The 19,576-nt window shown below is 45.6% G+C and overlaps 1 protein-coding gene across 1 annotated transcript in view; it reads left to right on the top strand.

The window, feature by feature from the left end:
* Positions 1–19,576, top strand: part of AATF (apoptosis antagonizing transcription factor) — an 84,794-nt gene that overhangs the window by 37,530 nt on the left and 27,688 nt on the right. The window contains exons 5-8 of the mRNA XM_088152301.1: positions 1,341–1,455; positions 2,536–2,734; positions 2,996–3,160; positions 6,565–6,648. Coding sequence (XP_088008427.1) covers positions 1,341–1,455; positions 2,536–2,734; positions 2,996–3,160; positions 6,565–6,648 — 563 coding nt within the window. The remainder of the gene's footprint in view (positions 1–1,340; positions 1,456–2,535; positions 2,735–2,995; positions 3,161–6,564; positions 6,649–19,576) is intronic.

The following is a 19,576-nucleotide window of genomic DNA, read 5'->3' as shown; positions in this document are numbered from 1 at the left end:
TGCCCCCTCCTTCCCCTTTCCCTTTAATACATCTCCAGTGCCTTCGCCATTCAGGAATAAATGTGTAATGTGCTTGATGGCAAAAATAATTCCCCCACTTTATCTCTGCTTTGTTCCTTCCTCTCTTCAGGAAGCCTGCCTGCCATTCCTCCGGCAGGGTGATATGATGCGTTCTTTTGTTCCCCTCTTGTCGCTGTCTAAGCCCTGGTTTGGAATGAATGGGTTTGCTCTTTTGAAACAAGATGACTTGCTAAAACCGGGGGTGGGGGGTGGGGAGGGAGGCAGGCAGGCAAAGGATAAATGAGAAATGGGTTCTGGACTGTTTTCTTACCACCAGTCCAGAATCCCAGCTCGTGGAAGACTTCTCGATTGGGGGAAAACCCCCCCGCAAGTCTGTCCATTCCCCCTAATGGCAGTATGGAGGGGCTATAATTTGGGAAAGAATACCTTCTCAGCACGGAGAAGGCCATATCTTCGATTTCCAGAATCTCCCCGGGGGGCTGCTGCCCGAGTTGAGCGGATGGCTCAAAGTAGTTTCTTAGGCTTCACGCCCCTTCCCCCAATTCAGCAGCATTGCACATACCTCCCATACAGAATTTCCTAAGTTGGATCTCATGTCTTCAGTTTAATGGCTTTGGTAATGGGAAGCAAGAAAGAGCTCTTCATAAGACCCCAGGGAGCTGCTTGTGGTGTGGAAATATGGGGCTAGTGGTCTAATCTAGTGGAAGGCTGCTTTTTGTGCTTTCTCCTCTCCCCCCAAGGATTTTCACTGTCTGTCAACTTCCTTTACGATAATTGGCCACTCCAGAATTCTGCTGAACAGCTGTCAACCTTGTGAGGTAGTCCGAACGAAAAGCACGCCCAGATGAACTAATTCAACTTTATTGTAACATTACAGTAACAGAGCTTTGAATGTCTGAAAGTACATTTCTCCCCTGTGACCTTTACAGCCCAACAAACTAGGGAGGATCCCTTCTGAAATGTTTGCCATGCTCCCATTCCTTCTGCGGGCTCAGCTGCCTCTTATATGACTGTTCCCCCAGCTGTGGCTCTTCCACCTGCCTCCCAAGGTCATTCCCACACCCCTTTACATCAGCATGCAAGGTAAAACTAATCAACTGGCACCAACAATTTGTGTGTGTTCTCCAAGTGGTGAATTTTTAAAAGATCTCCCTAGCATCATCCTCTTAATTGTCAGGTAATACTCAGAGATGGAGCCAGATCTTCTGGGCCATGCCCAGCCTGTTAAGTTCTCTGTATCCTCTGCTCCTACCAAATTTGTGGCATTCCTTGTACAGTCTTCTTAAGGCACTTGACGACTTTCTCATTTTGCCCTGCAGATTACAAAGCATTAAAGGCTTTGCTGAGGAGCCTGGTGGATCTCCAGGACGAGCTGTTGCACCAGAACTCAGGGACCAGACATTTGGTAGCAGGACAGCAAGAGAAAGAGGAGAGGTAAACATGACAGTGATGGCAGTCCATGGGGAGCAGGCAGGCAAAGGCCACAAAACAGCTTTCCAACTATAGAGGGGGTCAGAAAAAAAATTGGGTGGGGTCAACCCTTGAACCCAACTTAATCAGTTTTAATTAGTTGAAGCTAACACAATGTGTAAGTTCCTCTCCTTTTCATTAATAATTATAATTTCAGTTTGGGGGAGGGTCAGGATTTGGGGGTGATCCATGCCAGCCTAGAGCCTTTGGTTATACACCTCAGCTTTGTCAGTTGGCATTCCTTCATCTCTTCAAAATAATTTGCTCCCCCAACTTACTTTGGAAGCACTGGCCAAATCAGAGTTAAGGTTTTTTGGTTTTTTGCCTTTCAAAAGTTTGGGAATATAGCTGTCAAAATCCCATGCCATTGGCCACGCTGGGTAAAGGATTTGTTTTCCCAAATGTGTGAAGGGCGCTACATTGCCTTCCGCTGGGGTAAACTCTTCGACTCTCTTTAAAGTCAGTTTTCCCACTGACCTACAACCCCCATTGTAATTGACCGTATTGGCTGAGGCTGAAAGGCAGCTGAACCTGAAAACATCTGGCAGTACTGATGTCTTGATTTAAAAAAGAGATCCTAGGAAGAACACAATGAGGCTTCTGAAATCATACATAGCTTGCCCAGTTCTTTCCTCCGTTCCCCCCTTGCATTAGGCCTAAGGCTTATCCAGGGATAAGGTTCAGAGCTGTCGAAAGACTTGTTCGGGTTTCATAAGGTATTATCTGCCTGTGTGATTACATGGCTTTAACAGGGGATTAGGTATTCATAGAGAAAAAATGCAATCAGCCTCTGTTGACCATAAGGCTAAATGGAAATGCCATATTCAGGGGCAGTATACCATTGAAAGCGAAGATTATCTGAAGCAGTAAAGATAAACCAGCTGCTTTCGTGCTCTGCTTTTGTACATTCAGTTTGACAGCCTTTCTCTTAGGTTACCTATTGGTAACCAGGTTTGGTGATAAAACCGTATTAAAGAAAGCAATGGTATCAGAAGATGTTTGAACAGCTCTGTCGAATAAATACACCCCAAACTTTATTGTTAGTGATGAAGAGATCTCAAGTGGCAGTGATGAAGCTGAGGAAGAGAAGAGGGTGGTGCAGAGGCCGCCCAAACGGAAGCTGGAAATGGAGGACTACCCGCAATGGGCGGCCAAGCGGTTTGCTGAGTTCCGAGTCTATAGGAACAGCACCCTACAGAAGTGGCATGACAAGACCAAGCTGGCTTCTGGCAAACTGGGCAAGGCAAGTGTTTATCCTTTACAGGGGTGCCGGGGATGGATGTTTCGTGTGAAATTACCAGCAAGCAAGGTCAGGTTGAAGGAAACTTTACACATAAAAGGGTACCCCACCAATAAATGCAGGAAGCCAACCAATAAATGCAGGAAACCAATAAATGCAGGAAACATAGTCTGTTCATTGGCTGGTAAAAGAAAGATGGAGGGGGGCTGGAAGAAGCTGCACTGCCTTTTCTGCCTTCCCTGACTTTGCTTGATGCTCTTCCAGGGTTTTGGCGCCTTTGAGCGATCCATCTTGACTCAAGTAGATCATATTCTGATGGACAAAGAGAGGTTACTCCGGCGGACGCAGACCAAGCGGTCAGCATACAGGGTGCTGGGAAAAACCCCGTCAGCCATCGAGGTGCTTCCAGAAGCTGAGCTGGGACAGACGGTAAGGAATTGTATGGATCAGAGCAAGCAGAAGGAACAAATTGGCTCTCATATTTGAAGGATGTTAATTTGGGGGGAGAAAAGCAAGTCACAACAAATTAATACATTGCCTTTCCCAACCTGCTGCTCTCCAGATGTCTTGGACAACAACCACCTAAAGTCTTCTGCCAGCGTGGCCTTTGGAATTCTGGGAGTTGTCAGTTAGCCCATCCAGAGAAGGCTGGATTAAATGTTGACGAGGCTTATAAGAGAGTTAACTGATTGGGGTGGAATATAAATGCTGTTATCCTTTTTGAGAGTGCACATGCATATTTCAAAGACCTTTAAGGGTTTTTGTTTTGAGATATTTGTTTGTTTGTTTATAATGGTCTTTCTGAACCTGGGCACCATCTGGATCTGTGAAATTCAGTGTCTGGAATCCTCAGCCTTGAATGGCCATCGCTGAGAATTCTAGGAACTGGAATTCATATACCTGGAAGGTTCCCTATTTGGGGAAGCCTGCTCTATAAGAAGCCTGAGCTAATATTTCTGAGACTCCAAGGCACACTGGATTTATACAGGCCAGCCCTATTCTTGTTCACCAGTCATGCTTGCTCACAAGCATCATAGGGGATGCTCAGACAATCTCTTTTGAGATTGAAAGGCCACAAGTCAATGCGCAGCCATGAGTGGCCTTTCCCAAGGCTGGGAAGCAGATTCTACCTTTGGTAACTGTAATATGATGCAACTATTCCCATGTTTACCCAGATGGGCATTCTTATAGTGGGATAGCTGAAATAGAAATGCCCTTTAAAGCAGGGCCATATTACTGTACTCAGTGCCTGTCAAGTTCCCTACTCCACTTCATGTATTTCCTTTAGACTTCTAAATTTAAAAACCTGGAAAGCTTGCATGCTACCAAGCGCCAGTTTCAAAAACAAATGTTGCAAAAAAAAAAAGTAGCCTGGGGACTTTTACTGACCCCCATCATTCCCCCAACGAATGAGAATCACAAAGTAGGCCCCATTTGGGAGCTGAAGATGGAATTAAAGGGCAAAATCATACTTTAAGCCTTGCAGATGCTTAAGAGAACCAGATGTAATGGTATGTGGGAATGACCTTGGGAGATGGGGGGAGAAGAGATGTTGCCTAGGGAACAGTCAGATAAGAGGGGGCATAGCCCGCAGCTACATAATGGGCAGAGAAAGAAACTTAGAAAGGAATCTCCCTAACTTATCAGGCTGTAGAAAGAGACAGCGGGAGATTTGTACTTTCAGACTTGCAAGATTCTGTCAGTGTAGCCTTACAATAAAGTAGAATTAGCTCATCTGGTTGTGATTCCTGTCTGATCTACCTGGGAAGGCTGACGCATTTCATACCTTCAAGCTTTTTGCTCTCAAAATAATTCTTATCCAGCTCAAGTTTGGAGCTGCCCCTTGACACACCACGCTATGCCCAGCGCAGCCCAGAAACTAATCCAAGTTGCATATCCCTCAGGCGTCATGATCTCCAAAGAGCGGGCACTATCTAGGCCTCATGGGCATTGCTTTAAAAAAAAAAAAAATTCTGCTTTGTTTGGAAGCCTGCCCCAGCTAGGAAAAAAAGACAAAGGTAGTAGATTGCATCCTGCAAGGTTAGGTGGAGTGGGATGAAGCAGCCTTATCAGTTTCCTTCTGGTAACCGTCCCATTTTGCATGCATAGCAGGCTTCCCTCCCCCCCAGTTCAAGTACTGGATAACTAGAGTAATTTGTAGATATAGTCAGCCACATACTAACCTTTATGCCTCACTAAACCCATCTAATGGTCCTACCCCTCCTTTTAGATTCCTTTTAGATATATACTTTCTGTTTTATACCTTTTAGATGCTGCTGCTGCTGCTGCTGCTGCTGCTGCTATTATTATTATTATTATTATTATTATTATTATTATTATTATTAGACTCTGATGTATTTTCTGTGCTTTCTAACTGACTGTATCCCACCATCCCTATGCTAGTCTTTGACCGTAATAAAGATTTGATTGACTGAACTACAGTAATATGTCATGTTTATAAGCTATCATCTGATTTGAAAATCAAGGACTTTTTTGCTTAAGCTGTGCAAATACTTTTGACAGATGATGGTCTTTCCAGACCTTCTCACTCCATAAAGAATGAATGTATGAAAGCGAACAGGATAGTCCTGCTTTCAGTTTCCATTTGTGTATACATATATTATATGTGAATTGTGTATGTACAAAAGCTGCTGTTAGTTCTGAAGTCAAGACATGCCCAAAGATGTCTGAAACAGTTTGTTTCAAGTTCAAGGCAGTAGTAACCCTTTTAAAATGGGAGATTTCATGGTACTTCACATTCAAAATAGTTCAAAATGAAACATTTTGCATATTCTTAGATTTCTGAAGCAAAAAATAGCAAGCATTGTGAGAGATTGTGAGGAGCCTAGAAAAGCAAGGGAAGGGAGAACGGACGCGAACAATCAAGAGATAGAAGACAAGTCTGTAGGCAGTTCATCTCCTAAACAGCAACAGACCAGGTGACTAGCAACCTGGGAAAAAGCATTTGAAATCACCCAAAGAGATTCCATCTTATCTCCTAACAGTAACTCAGCCCAGGTGGAGAGAAAGCTGGGAAGAAGCATTTCAAAGCCTTCCAAGAGACTCTGCCTTAATTCTGCCTAGAAAGGAGGGCGGGAAATTCCTCTTGCAGCGTCCAAGATTCTCTGTTCACCCCAGACTAGTATTTAATGAAATCTGTGTAGTTCTTGCTTACTTGTTCCTTATGTAGGGCTTGACACTTGTGGTACCTTAAAAATGAGCAAATGTATTATTGCACACACAGAACATTGTGATCTCCACAAAGCTTCAGTAATAATACATTTCTTTATCTTTAAGGTGCCACAAGACTCTTTATTTTGCCAAGCGGTAAAGATGGTAAGGAGAGACATCCTTCAAATGTTAGAACTACCCATTACCTTTCTTCCTGTTACACCTCTTGACCTGGCAGGCCAAAACGACTGGAGGAACTGGAAGAAGCCAGAATGGCTCAGTTGGCCACCACTGACTGAAACAAAACTTCGGTTACTAGCAGTGTAGTTTACAAAAGGCAAATGTAGTGCCTTGGTTGTTCAGTCACTCTGTAGTTACAGAGGCCACTATGGATCTAGATCGGTGGTTCTTAAACTGATTGACCAATTATCCCTTTTCCCAGTCTCAAATACTGTCATTACCCCCAGCCAAAAAAACCAAACTCGGTTGTTTTACACAAGCGTTTTGTCAGTGGCAGTCCCAAACTGGATCCTAGACACAAACAAGCAATTATAAATGGCTCCATTACCCCTTAGCCAGATTACCCCCAGGCTAAGAACCACTGTTCTAGATTGTAGCCAAGCTGGTCCTCATGGAAGTGTCTTTTCTTTCTTGCCCTCTAGGAGACCCTCCCTCCAGCAATGTCAAATGTCCACCTCAAAGACCTGGATGAGGAGATCTTTGATGACGACGACTTTTATCATCAGGTGGGCCCCACCTTACAATTGGAGAGTGTTGAAGGAAGGTCACTTGAACATATTAAGGGTCTTCTGCTCTTCTTTCTTTGATCGGCTCAGGGTTTGCAGCAGCAATTTCCAAAAGAAATGTGTGAAACAGAGTTACATACACCCCCCACCCCCAATAGGCCACTCAACTGCTGGGTCTGGCACAGCCGAGCATAAGTAAGGGAAAATGTTTGACTTGGAGGCACATTCAGATGTTCTCCCAGGTGCTCTTTCCCATTCCAGCCAAGGATCTGAAAAGTGTTATTGTGAATAAAGCTTCCTCCCTCCCTGCCTCCCTCCCCCATTTATTGCCTGCCTGCATACCGCATTTATTTCCTTCCTTCCTTCCTTCCTTCCTTCCTTCCTTCCTTCCTTCCTTCCTTCCTTCCTTCCTTCCTTCCTTCCTTCCTTCCTTCCTTCCTTCCTTCCTTCCTTCCTCCCTCCCTCCCTCCCTCCCTCCCTCCCTCCCTCGCATTTCCTTCCTTCCTCCTTCCCTCCCTCAAAAAAAAAAAGATGAGGCATATTTGAACCCATGGGCAAAAAAACCAGTGCCTGCCCCTGCAGTAAAGTATGTGCTTCAGAAAGATCCCTAAAAGAAAAGAAGCTTGAAATCAAATCTTTTGGTCAGTATAGGAAGTAGGGAACGTGGGACTGCATTCAGCCCTCTTCCTTCCTCAACCTTCTCCTTATTCAGGATGTTACCATGGGGTGTTTCTAGTTAAAAGGCTAAACTGATAGTGAGTGGATGGAGTTGGATAGACCTGCACAGACATATCTACCCACTCACCCATCCATCCTATTTGTATGCCGTCCATCTCATAAAACATGACTCTTGCACATGGTTCTTCATCCAGTTAAAGGTATGTGGCAGCCTGCATTTACCTGAACATAAACCTGAGATAGATTGGGGCAACAGGACTTACTGTTTTGTTTTTGAAACCTCTGTAGCCTGCAAAGTACCGGATACAATGCAGCCCGCAATTAAGCGTGCTTAAGCAGTATTGATTTAATTTGGCAATTCTTGGCTCTTTGTTAGGTCACACGTTCTGCCTCTTTCCCCACCTCCCTCTGTGGTTGTTTCAGCTCCTATATTTATGTGGCTTTAAAGAGTTTCATGCATTAAAAAAAAAAATCCTGTGGGCCAGTAAGTTGGCTTGAATTTTTGATATTTGATAGATATTATTAGGATGTTTTTATCTCCCCAGAGTGTGAGCAGGTGCCAAGATTTCAGTCTGACTGGGGGTTCCCAGTTTGTAGCATCGTTATTCAAAGTGGGAGGGGGCACTGGGGTGGGCCATCAATGTTTAGGTGTCATGGCTGAAGTTGGGGCATAATTGTTCAGAGCTGCGGTAGAAGTCAGGACAGGAAGCCATCAGAAAGGATTTTGTAACAGTAAGAGTTGTCCAACAGGTGACTTCCTAGGAGGGGGTGGGCTCTCCTTTTCTGGACACATTTAAACAGGGGCGGAACAGTCACCTGTTGGTAATGCTGGACTGGTAGATTTCTGCCCTGGAGCAGGAGGATAGACTGGATGATCTCTGAGGTGCCCTTCAGCCTCTCCATTCTGTGGTTCTGAGAGAACACGAATTAATGCCAGAATGTGTGAAAATGGTGCTCGTGAAGAGAGCATAAGCCTGAAGATGTGTTAGTGTGGTGGGATGTTGAAGGTGTTGCATTAGGAGCAGGGAGACCCAGGATCTAGTCCCCCCCCCACCACAGAAGCTCCCTGGGGGGCTTTAGCCCACCTGTTCTCTTCCTCAGCTGCCCCCGCCTCACAGGAGAAAAATAGGAAGTGCTACGTGCGGCACCTTGAGCTCCCGAAAGAAAGGCAGGACATCATGTCAATCAATAAACAGAAAAGCAATTGATCGCTGGGATGTAGGCAAGTTCAGAGGGCTGGGTAAGTTTTGAAATCTTAGGAATCTTAATCGTCTTCTGCCCTCTGCCCCCAACACACTTCAATTTGCTGATTCCTGGCTTCAGGCTTGAGAAGGGCCACAGCTGTGTTATCCCCTCTCCAGGGAAGAGGGGTGCCAGGGTTAATCCAAATTAAAGCTCAAACCGAAAGAGGTCTCAGGAGGAGAGGAACAATCTGAATTGAAGCAAATTCAGTTCCTGAGAGTTGCCGCGGGCTGGGGGAATTCCCACGTAGGCTTAGGGCAAGCGTGTTGAGAGCGTCAGCTAAACAGGAGTGCTTATAGTGGGGAGTTTGGGGTGTTTGTTTTTTTCCCCCCCAAAGCCTCTTTAGAGAACAGCTGGTCCTTGCATGCTTAGTGCTCCAGTGGCATCTACTAGTCTACACCTGTCAAACAGAGAAAAGGGGAAAGTCCCAGAAGCCAACATCTGGCAGCTTAACATGGAACAGCCTTGACTTCAGGATGCCCTGCTATCTCTAAATATGGAGTTGGGGAGCGTGGTGACTTCAGTCATTTACCTGGATCTGGCAGCGGGTTGTGACAGCTTAGCTGCTCCTCATATATCACAGGTAGACATCTGCTCAGCAGAGAGGCAGCTGTACTTTGGATTCCCCTGGTTTGCTCCCTCTCTCTCCTTCCTTCCTTCCTCCTTCCCAGGTCGCTTCTTGGAAGAGACAAAAGATCACCCTTCGTGGTGTCTGTGTAATTGTGGAGATCTGGGACCCCCCTTGACAGACGGCGGTGCGGTACCCATTTTCCTGACCGGGGTTAATTTTCTTCCGCCAAGCAGGGTTTGGCAGACAGATTGGAGCTGAAGTCTTAGGCAGTGATAAGGAGCAAACAGGGGGAACTGTGTTTTCTCTCCCCTCCCCATTAAACAGACTTCATAAAAGCCATTTATTTGTCAGAGGAGGAAATCAGAGTGGAGAAACGGCTTTGAGAGGCAAGGGGGGGATTGGGGCCCTAGTTTAGTGCCCCCAAGTCTGAGCCCTCAGCACACGCTGGGCCTGTATTTATGCTTTTTCTCTGCCTGTGTTTCTGACTGTGGGTGTCTGCTAGGTTAAGGCACGTATCAAAAAGCATTGTTTGATGCAATGGCAGACAAGCTTCTATAGTTGGGCTCCACTTTGCTCTTGTTTTAAGTTTAGCCACAAAGGGCAACACCATCAGATGGGTGGGGGTCAGCGTTTTTAGCCCTTACTTCATGTTGGTTCAGAGTTTTTTGCAAGTTTCGTCTCTTTCTTAAGTCATATAACTATTTTAAGCCTATTAGGGACTTGGTTTACCCCTTTTTTGCTTATTTCCCTGTAAAAAATGGAGCCCCAAAACTCACACCCCTGGATTTAGGCTTTCACCCCTGGTTGGGTTTAGGTTTAAGCCAGGTTAACTCTAGTACTGGCAAAGAAGAAGGGGGCTGGAGCTGTAAGTATGGGCCGCAGGCTGCCTGCCCATGTTAAGAGTGCTAACCCAGATAGAATTAGCAACTATTTTAGAGTTGGAGGGTCATCTGTGCTTAATGCGGGATTCTTGTAACTACAGATTTTTTCCCATGCTGTAGACCACGCAAGGAGCAGATGGGGCCAGGATGAATCCTTGTTTGCTGCGTTTTCATTTAGAATGAAATCCTGCTTACCTCAGGAATAGTATTTACATAAAATACCATGTATGTAAATTGCAGCAGGTGGCAGTGTCTAGCCAACCTTGGCTGGTCTCAGAAATAAAAACAGGTCAAGACTTAAAGAATACTCATATGGGCATCCCAAATCTGGGTGGGGATTCAAAAGTGTACCCCAGAAGAAGGCCGTGGCAGATCATTCCCTCATCACCACCAGAAAAACTGCGTGAGCCCACCAGTTAGACCAGAGCAGGAAATCAACTCCACAGAATGGCTAAAACTCCTTCTCCTGAAAATGGCGATAATAACAGAACCTTGCATTGTGCTGGACCTCCTCCTCCTCCTCCTCCTCCTTATAGTTCAGGGAATTAGGGAGGCATCTACTAGAGCAGCTTCTGAATGTTATCTCTGGGTTCTGGACTTAAAAAAGGCTTCAGCCCCTTTTGCTAGGCAACGGTTCCTGCTCTCTGCACTCTGCACATGGGTCTGTGGGGTCACCAGGAGCCCAAGCTGATTCGAGACAGACCTAACCCGTGCCTTTATGTTTCCATTTAATTAAAACCGATTTGGTAGCAACTTTGGGAGGCCCTTGGCTTTCATGCTTCTGTGGACCTCTGAATTTTATGCTTTAATTTGAGCCTGTGAAGTACTGAAATTAGTATTCACTAATTTGAGTAGTGAAGAATTGGTCTGGTACAGCTACGTCCTGGGAATTTTTGTTTGACTTCCCAGTTGAGCCTTCAGTCTCAGGATCACCTTGTGGTTTCCCATTCTAGCATGGTTCTGTTTGGCTTAGCTATTTCAGCGCAGCCAAAATGGGCAAGGTATTCACGTCTAAAGATCTATCTGTGACCTGAGGGCTTTCGCCACTCAAGGGTAGAAGGACCAGGGGAGTTAAAATTTTGTCCATTTTCTACAGAACCTTAAGAATGAGAATGGTGAATCTTGATCTGCCTCTGACTCTCCCTGCCTTAGGAGCTTTTGAGCAACTGGTTCCTGGAGATGCGTCAGAGCCATTTTTGTGTTTTTGATTTGCTAATATCCTGGGTTTCTCTCCAGCCCTGCCTTGAGGGCATGTGGGGAGTACATAATGAATTTTAGGTCTAGAAGCTGCAAACGTTTGGTAGATGCGTGTGAAATTTCTGATAATGCGTTGTAGAGGAATGATGGAGAAAATGCAGCCAGCTACTTCAAGCCAATGTTCGTGAAAGATGGAGAGGGAGCTTGTATTCCCCCCCGCCCCCCTCTTTCCTTCTGACAAGCTGGTTTACCTTAATTAAACTGGTGAGTGATTAATATGGACAGTTGATCTTGCGGCTCTCATTAGGCGCGTTTAGGATTTTTGTGGAAATTGGCAACGCCTGCAGCCATTCCATAGGTTAATGGCGATACAGGAATATTATCATCGGCGTGCATCTCCAGAATGGCTGAGTAGATGGTTAATAGCACGTTTTAAAGCTTAGTTTGGGGGGTCTCTCTTAATAGTCTATGAAGAAAACGGCACCTTGTCATCGCTTTTGGCAGTTAACAAGCAGGAACCGGGACTCATCAACAGCGGGAGGGGATTCCCTTCCCCGCCAGGTTGTTGCTGAGTTAGAAATAGATGTGATCCACCTCTCATCTGCAGCAGCCTTTGTATCATCTCTGCAAAGTTGGAATTAAGAATAAACTCTGCTGGCTTGTGCCATCCTACGTCCTGTAGTGACCAGCTAGATGCTTTGGGGTATCTCTGGGGCAGGGCCAGCAGGCAGCTGCCCTTTCTTGTTGTTCCCCAGCAGCTGGGCCTCTCAGCTATACTGCTTCTGACGTTGGAGGTTTCATCTCCTTGTCATGCCAAGCAGTCATTGGTTGCATCAGTGTTTCTCAACCTTGGCAACTTTTAGATGTGTGGACCTCAACTCCCAGAATCCCCCAGCCAGTGTTTCTCAACCTTGGCCACTTTTAGATGTGCGGACTTCAACTCCCAGAATCCCCCAGCCAGCCATGCTGGCTGGGGAATTCTGGGAGTTGAAGTCCGCACATCTAAAAGTGGCCAAGGTTGAGAAACACTGGGTTGCACCATCAGCCATGGCTGCAAGGTTAGGCTGTTCATTAAATTTGCACTGTCCCACTCTTGATAATTCAAGAAGTTTTGTTTTTTGTTTTTTAACAATCCTGTGTAGCTTTGGGGTACTGATGGGTTTATTCCTTTGGCACCCATTTTTGTGCAAATGTGGAGCCTCTCCCCTCTCCAGCAAAGAAAAAGCAGGTGGCAGATTTAAAGTGCCATAACCAGAGGTGTTCCACAAGGTGGGGTCAAAAAAGTCAAGATGGCACCACAACGATGCGATCAAAGCTCTGCCTATGTTTTAGTCACTGTGTGTGAGAAGGGCAGCTATATAAATACAATGAATGAGTGAATGAATGAATGTCCAATTTTAAAAAGTCTTCCAGAGCTTTTAAGGGAATTAAAAGGAGAGGCCATTTTCTGGTTCTGCCTGGGAAAGCTGAGTTGAGGCCTTCCTTTCTTTAATAGACTAGCTTTCCCTGTACCAGTTTTTTGGAACCCGCTACACGGGAAGAAAAACAGCTGTGTACCCCACCCCATCATATCCCATTCTGGCTGGGGCGGATGGATTGCAGTTCAGCCACCTGGAGCAAGGCTGGGCTATGCCGTCTGTTTAACAATCTGATTTATTCTGCTCATGGATAGCTTTGTGAATAGAAACCTATTGAGATGACTCATGCAAGTGAGCCAAGCTGCCTGGCTTACAGAAGAAGTCAAACAGCACCCATTTTGCGGGAGGCCAGGGAAGAAGAAGCCAGCTGGATTTAACAGTCCCTTTTCCCAGGCATTTCTTTACTCTGTCTTGATTTTTTTTTTTTAATGCTGTGGATGTGATTTACTTATATTAGACACTGGGAGACACTATATGTCATTCCTAATAGAATACGTGTGGGTCTGGCTACATTTTTTCTGTTTTGGCTAATAAATTCCAGTTGGAATTCCTGAGCCTAATGAAATATTACAACTTCACAACTAGGACAGGAGATATTTGTTCTTCTTCCTTTTTTTTTTTTTTAGGCCTTGTAGAGGCCTTGTAGAATGAAAAAAAGAGGGCTAGTTCTTTCAGTAAATTAGTTTATCATTTATCCTGTATTTCCAAGCCCTTGCTTGGCTCTGGAATCCATCTGGGGAGGGGGAGAAGCTGGCTGGCTGGGAGGCCGTGAACCAAAAGGCAGAAAATCTAATTATATTTTTCAAAAACAGAAAGCTACCAGATTTTGGGTGTATATGTGCATGTATGTGCAATCTATTTTTTTCCCCCTGTGGTTAACTTCCCTTCCATCCTGGTAAACTCATTGTTGTTGTTATTGTTAGTATGCCGTGTTTAGGTTCAAAAGCTTCTTTGCAACAACAAAACCCCCAGAACTTTAGTAAGATCAGCCTTCTCCACCGTGCAGCCTGCAAGGGAGTTAAGATTCAGACTCCCCAAGGAAACCTCCTTGTTCACATTCCTCAGTTGTATTAAGATCCTCAGGTCTGGTTGCCCCCAGTGTCCTTATTTTAACTTTTTGCCACCTGGGGGAGACCAACTCCTTCTTCCTCCTCATTTGCATGAATTGGTTTCAACCCACAGGTAGCCTAAACCAGGGTTTTTCAAATGGCAGAACCCTCAAATGCTGGAAGAACTTAATGGGGTTTCCTGAGAAACTGAGAGCAAAAAAGGGGGAGAAAAAAAAGCCATTTCAAAGACAGCCAATTTTCTGTCACAGGAGTTTTCCCTCTTGATTGGAGCTTCTGGGAATTTTTTTTTTTTTTTAAAGAACTGACTGGTTCTGCATCCTGAAAAAATGTGAAACCGGTGTTGCTGTTCCAAAGCTCAGATAACACACACACCATAGACAGAAATATCAGTAAGCACATGCTAGGTGAGACTATGGGGTCGATCTCCGGTCACTGGAAGGTCAGTGCCCAGTGCTGTTCTTGGTCACCTGAAGATGGATCCCACAGGAAAGGGATCTACTCTAGTATCCCAGGGAGGAGAGTTCATGAGAATGATTTACTGCACCGTTGTGCAAGATGGAATGTCTGAAGGCAGCCTCTGTGCATACAAACTTGTCTATTCAAGTTTAATGAATTTTAATATTCATGATTAATAAAGGTGGGTGGTTCTGACCATGCAGCTGTCCTACAGGTGTCTACCAAGGGAATTGTGGCAGTTGTTCACCTGGCTGTGTAGTCAATAAGGCCTCCAGGAGCTGTGTTTTGCCAGCTGAGGAGGCCAGTGTGATACATTTCTTAATCCACATACTGATGGAAGGTTAGAAAACCTGTATCCCTGGATCACTTGTACAATAGGAGATGAACTAGGTGCCTTCCTGAGTATGTTTGATATTGACTGTTAGTGTTCAGTACACATGACACTTATGCCAGATATGCTCTTTGGAATGGGAGGGATTTGCAAGAACAATTTCCTGTGCCATGTGAAATTTTGATTTTATCTTGGGCATAAAGCAAGGATCTGGTCTTAGCACCTTGATCCTTCATCCTCCTCCATTGGTAAGTCCCTGATTCACCAACCATCCTAGCTGTGGTCACAAGGCCACCCCGAAGTCTGTTTTCCAAGTGAGAATGCTAATCTGGATCTGCTAAAAGGGCTCAAAGGGAATTGTGGTTAAGAACTTGAGGACTTGTGTCAGATCCCATCATGGAAAACAGTGAGTAGTTGCAGGAGAAGTAAGAGACCAGCTCACAGAAGTGTGACCAAGAGAAACTCCTTGTCCACCCAAATGGACCAATCCCAACGCAGTAGCCTGCCTACACATGGCATTTGTTGCCTGCCCACGGTCCAGCCTGGCTTGTGGGAACCCACTGTGATGGAATGTGAGGGTGGCCTTGGAAGACGGGGGGAAGAGATGCTGCCTAGGGGACAATCAGATAACCTGTTGCGGACTCCTTTCTTTTTTATCTGATTGTCCCCTAGGCCGCATCTCTTCCCCCCGTCTTCCAAGGCCACCCTCACATTCCATGACACCCACAAAGTTGCAGTACTCCTGCTGCTGCTTTCTCCAGTACCACCGTCCATATGCCCACCAGGTCATCTGGTATATCTTCCTAGTGCGTGAGTGCCCAGATGCCAACCTAGTCTCTACAGCTGAATCTGGCAAGCTGGTGCTCAGCAGGTGCCTCCCTTGAATATTCATGGGTGGAATTGTAGCCACCTTGGATCTGGATGAAGGTTTGCTCAGTGTGTCTGGCTTGGGACATGTCTCCTTAGGCCCTCCATTAGTGCAAGAAACACAGCTTCCTGGCCAGCAGGGGCGATCAGTGCCAGCGGAAAACCACAGAGCAGACCCTCTGGCCACTGAACCACCATCGTCCTTGAAAAAAAAAAAAAAACACGCACACAAACATCCCAAATACGCCAGAAAATAGAAAATGTTGCCCTCCGTTTAGCAGTCTCTGTTCTTCCCCAAAATTTTACATATAGCCCTGGCTACAAAAAAAGTCCTGCCTTTAAAGACTTAACACGTTCATGAAAAGTTTGAACAGACCATCATTTTCTACAGAGGATAGCTATACCTGGTCTAGCAAGCCACTTGCCCAGAAGGAAATACTTGATTACCTTTGCTCAAAAATACAGTGGTACCTCGGGATACGAACGCCTCTACTAACGAACTTTTCAGGTTACGACCAGCTCCGGCCGCAAAAATTTACCTCGATGTGCGAACTCAGCCTCGGGATACAGCCATTTTTCCGCCCTGACACGTGGTCCGCGGCCATTTTCTCGCCTCTGACATGTGGTCCGCGGCCGTTGCCGCGCCGCGCCGTGCCCAGCCGTTTTCCTGCCGCACTGCACCGCGCCCGCCCGTTTTCCCGCCGCGCCATGCCCGGCCGTTTTCCCACCCCGACGCATGGTCCGCGGACGCCAGAACGGATTAATGGTAATTACATTGAACCTTATGGGAAAATTTGCTTCGGGGTGCGACCAAATTCGGAGGGTGGAACGGATTAACCGGATTTACATTGAACCCTATGGGGAAATTTGCGTTGGGTTACGACCAACTCGGGATACGCCCAGAGTCACGGAACGGATTAAGTTCGTATCCCGAGGTACCACTGTATTTAGCTAAAGTGAAGGGATGGTGCCACAGAATAGGAAGAAACACCCTCCAGAGGGTTTTTTTTTTTTTTAATGTTCAGGAATTCCTCCTCTTCTCCTTACAGTGTTGGCTGCGCACTTCGCCATGCTTTTCAGCCAAGCCCTCCAGGGCCGCTGTTTACAGAGCTCCACTGTTGTTACATCGGTTTGCCGTGTTACCCATCTGCGTATGGGTGGATTTGAATCTTGTATTTAGCTGCCAGGAGTGACTGTGATGAATTGGAGGAGATAAACTGATAAATTGCGTGCCAGGAAGATGTGGGAGAATCAATCAGAGAAACAGCACAGAGAGAGGAAGCTGGTTTGGTTTCCTTGTTTCTGTTCCCTCTGGCTCCCAGCTTTGAGAAGGAAACCGTAGTCCCTTTGCACTTAAGAACCCTGAATATAATTGCTGCAGTAATAATAATTTGGTGGGGAGAAGGGGGAAAATAAATGGAAGGACCATCATGGGATGCTTTTAAAATTCCTTGCTGTATTTATTTTTCTTTAAAGGGAAGAATTCTTAAGAGAGAGAGGGTTTTATAGTTTTGTTTTGTTTTATTAATATGTAATGTTTGCTCAGCGAACACTGTTTGATAGAGATGCCAGACTTCGCCAAGATTTGACTTACAGTTCTGTGACAGGGAGCAAGCTACTCTCTTGGCCTTGGCCCGTCCCATCCCATCCCATCCCATCATAAGCTCCTGGTGAACAATCCATAAAGCTATCTATATAGAAGATCAAGGCGCAGAGGCATAGGTAAAGTGCCTGATTCCTGAATGGACAGGAGACCATCATAAACTTTAAAAAAAAGAAATCCTGAGTTGGTGAAAGTACAATACAGGTCTTTTTCAGTGGTTTCTACTTTATTCAAGAACGTTGTGCCCATCAGTAGGTATAGTAAGTCACTTGGACGCGAAGGAAATGTTACTGTCTTCTTTTCAATCACGTAGAAAGAAACGGCTCCAGGTGAAGTGGCTGCCAAAACTGGCCTGAAGCCGCCAAACCTGTAAATAGCCTGTCTTCGTTCCCATGTGTGTTTTTGCGTATTTTTCTGCTGTCTCCGTAGTTGTCATTCCATAACTTCAGCCCCTTGCCTCTGCAGCTTTCCTCTGTGTATAAATGAGACAATTGCTATTTGGGGGGTGGGGGGGGGGAGAAATAAGTTCCTGCGTAAACATTTTGCCTTGTAATTCCAGAAAGGAACTATAAATTAGGAGGTGGGAAAGGGCACACAACTCCTTCTCCTTTTCATAACATCTTGTTAAACCTCAGTTTTTGTTCTGATTTCATTCTGCAGTCAGGGAGATTAACAGGACATCTGGTAGTAGCTCTAACTAGGCAAATCTACCTGAGTTCCCAGTATGGCACCAGTGCGCACCCTGGGTCCCTGCCAGTCTTCCTGCCCCATCTGGCTATATTGAGTGGGTTCCCCCCCCGATTCTTTTAATTTAAAAAAAGTATCGTGCTGCAAAATAGAAGTACCAGCCTCTCAGCATAATCTCTGTTTCCAACAATGCCTCTTAGCCCCCAGAGGCATGCTTAGAAAATAAGATGGTGGGTGGCTGCATCGAAGTGCTTGTTTGAAGCTGTGCCTACTGGGCCCTGAAGAAAAATGACAAAGGTACACTGAGTTGGGAGGGAGAATATGGGAAGCTGGAGGGGAAGATTGGCTGTTTCAAAGTTGGCTCAGCCTATCATGGTGTAGCCCATTGGGTGGGCATGACCAAATTTTAAAGATGCCCACTTTCAGTTTGGAAATGGAGAATCTTCTGCATCCTTTAGCCTCTGGTCTGGTTACACCGACTCAACCGATTTGCATCTGCTAATCCAGAAGCCAAATCTACTTGCTTGGGGTTTAATGTGGTTAACTTATCTCACCCCACTAGGGCAGAGATGATGCTTCATCCACCTTTTTCCCTGTGTTTTCTGCCTGACCTTTTAAAGATCCTCAGCTGATATAGACGGGGTGGATTAAACTAATCATAAAATGATGAACGGAATGCTGCAACGGTCATTGATTCGTCTGAAATTAACTGTAGAACAATAAGTCTTCCTAATGGCATTCTGTGTGGTGCTCCCAAGTGGGTTCCGCTTTCCTCATTTTTTTCCCCGCTTCCTTTCCGTCACACCACAGATCCCCACCTGATTATGAAGATGTTGCATCCATTCCTAAGTTCCCTTTCCAAGCTCCGCAGAGTGTAGCTATGACCACAACCGAAAGCCTACTGAAAAAGACACGATGGCCCACTTCTTTTAGGGATTCAAGGCTTGTCCTGGATGAGTTGGGTTTGCATGGTGCTTCCGCAGTTTTGGGAAGGGGCCATAGCTTAGTTTCTCATGCCTTATGAGTAGGAGATCCCGAGTTTGCTTGAAACCCTTGGCAGAGGATGAAGAAGACAAGCCAGTCCCTAGGAGGTCAAACCAGTCAATCTTAAAGGAAATCAACCCTGATTGCTCATTGGAAGGATCGATAATGAAGCTCAAGCTCAGATATTTTGGTCACCTAATGCGAAGAGAGATCTCTTTGGAGAAGACCCTGATGCTGGGAAAGATTGAAGGCAAAAGGAGAAGAGGACGGCAGAGGATGAGATGGTTAGATAGCATCACTGAAGCAATGAGCATGAAACTGAGCAAACTCAGGGAGGCAGTGAAGGACAGGAAGGCCTGGCGCAATATGGTTCATGGGGTCACGAAGAGTCGGACACGACTTAACGACTAAACAACAACAACATATCTGACATGCTTTTGATGGAACTTCTAGTGAGGAGACTTTGGAGAGGAAAGGTGCAAAGGGAGGATGAAAATCCATTTCTATTTGCCAGGACAAGGGCTGGCAACCTCGTGTCCATAGCAGCAGAGAATCTCTCCCATACCCAGACTTGTGACTCCCAGTGTGTACGTGTTGACATTCCTCCATGGGATCTCCTGAGAGGTGAGATCCCATGGAGAACGTGGGCACAAGAACACTTAAATCTTCTGAGAATTCCAGTACTTTAAATGCCAGTGGGGCACCTGGTATACCTGAAAAGATTGGCAATTCCTGGAACATAAGTTCCAGTAATAGTATTTGGCCTTTTGTAAGTTCTTAGCTGTTTTCAGTGTCAGCTTAATTTTGTAGTCTTTAAAAATCAGCAGTAGGTTAACCCTGTGCCTTTGGAGCTCATCAGATAGATTTCTAGAAGACTTGCATCTTAATGAACCATTGGCAGAATGTCTGCTTTCCCTTGTCTCTGCAATTAAATAGGCTGGAT

Source organism: Python bivittatus, unplaced genomic scaffold, assembly GCF_059951505.1.
Source record: "Python bivittatus isolate LINGU-HERP-01145 unplaced genomic scaffold, Pbiv_v1 ctg000690_np1212, whole genome shotgun sequence".
In the NCBI taxonomy this organism is placed as follows: domain Eukaryota; kingdom Metazoa; phylum Chordata; class Lepidosauria; order Squamata; family Pythonidae; genus Python; species Python bivittatus.
The sequence above is the reverse complement of the archived record's forward strand: the minus strand, read 5'-3'. Positions and strand labels throughout refer to the sequence as shown.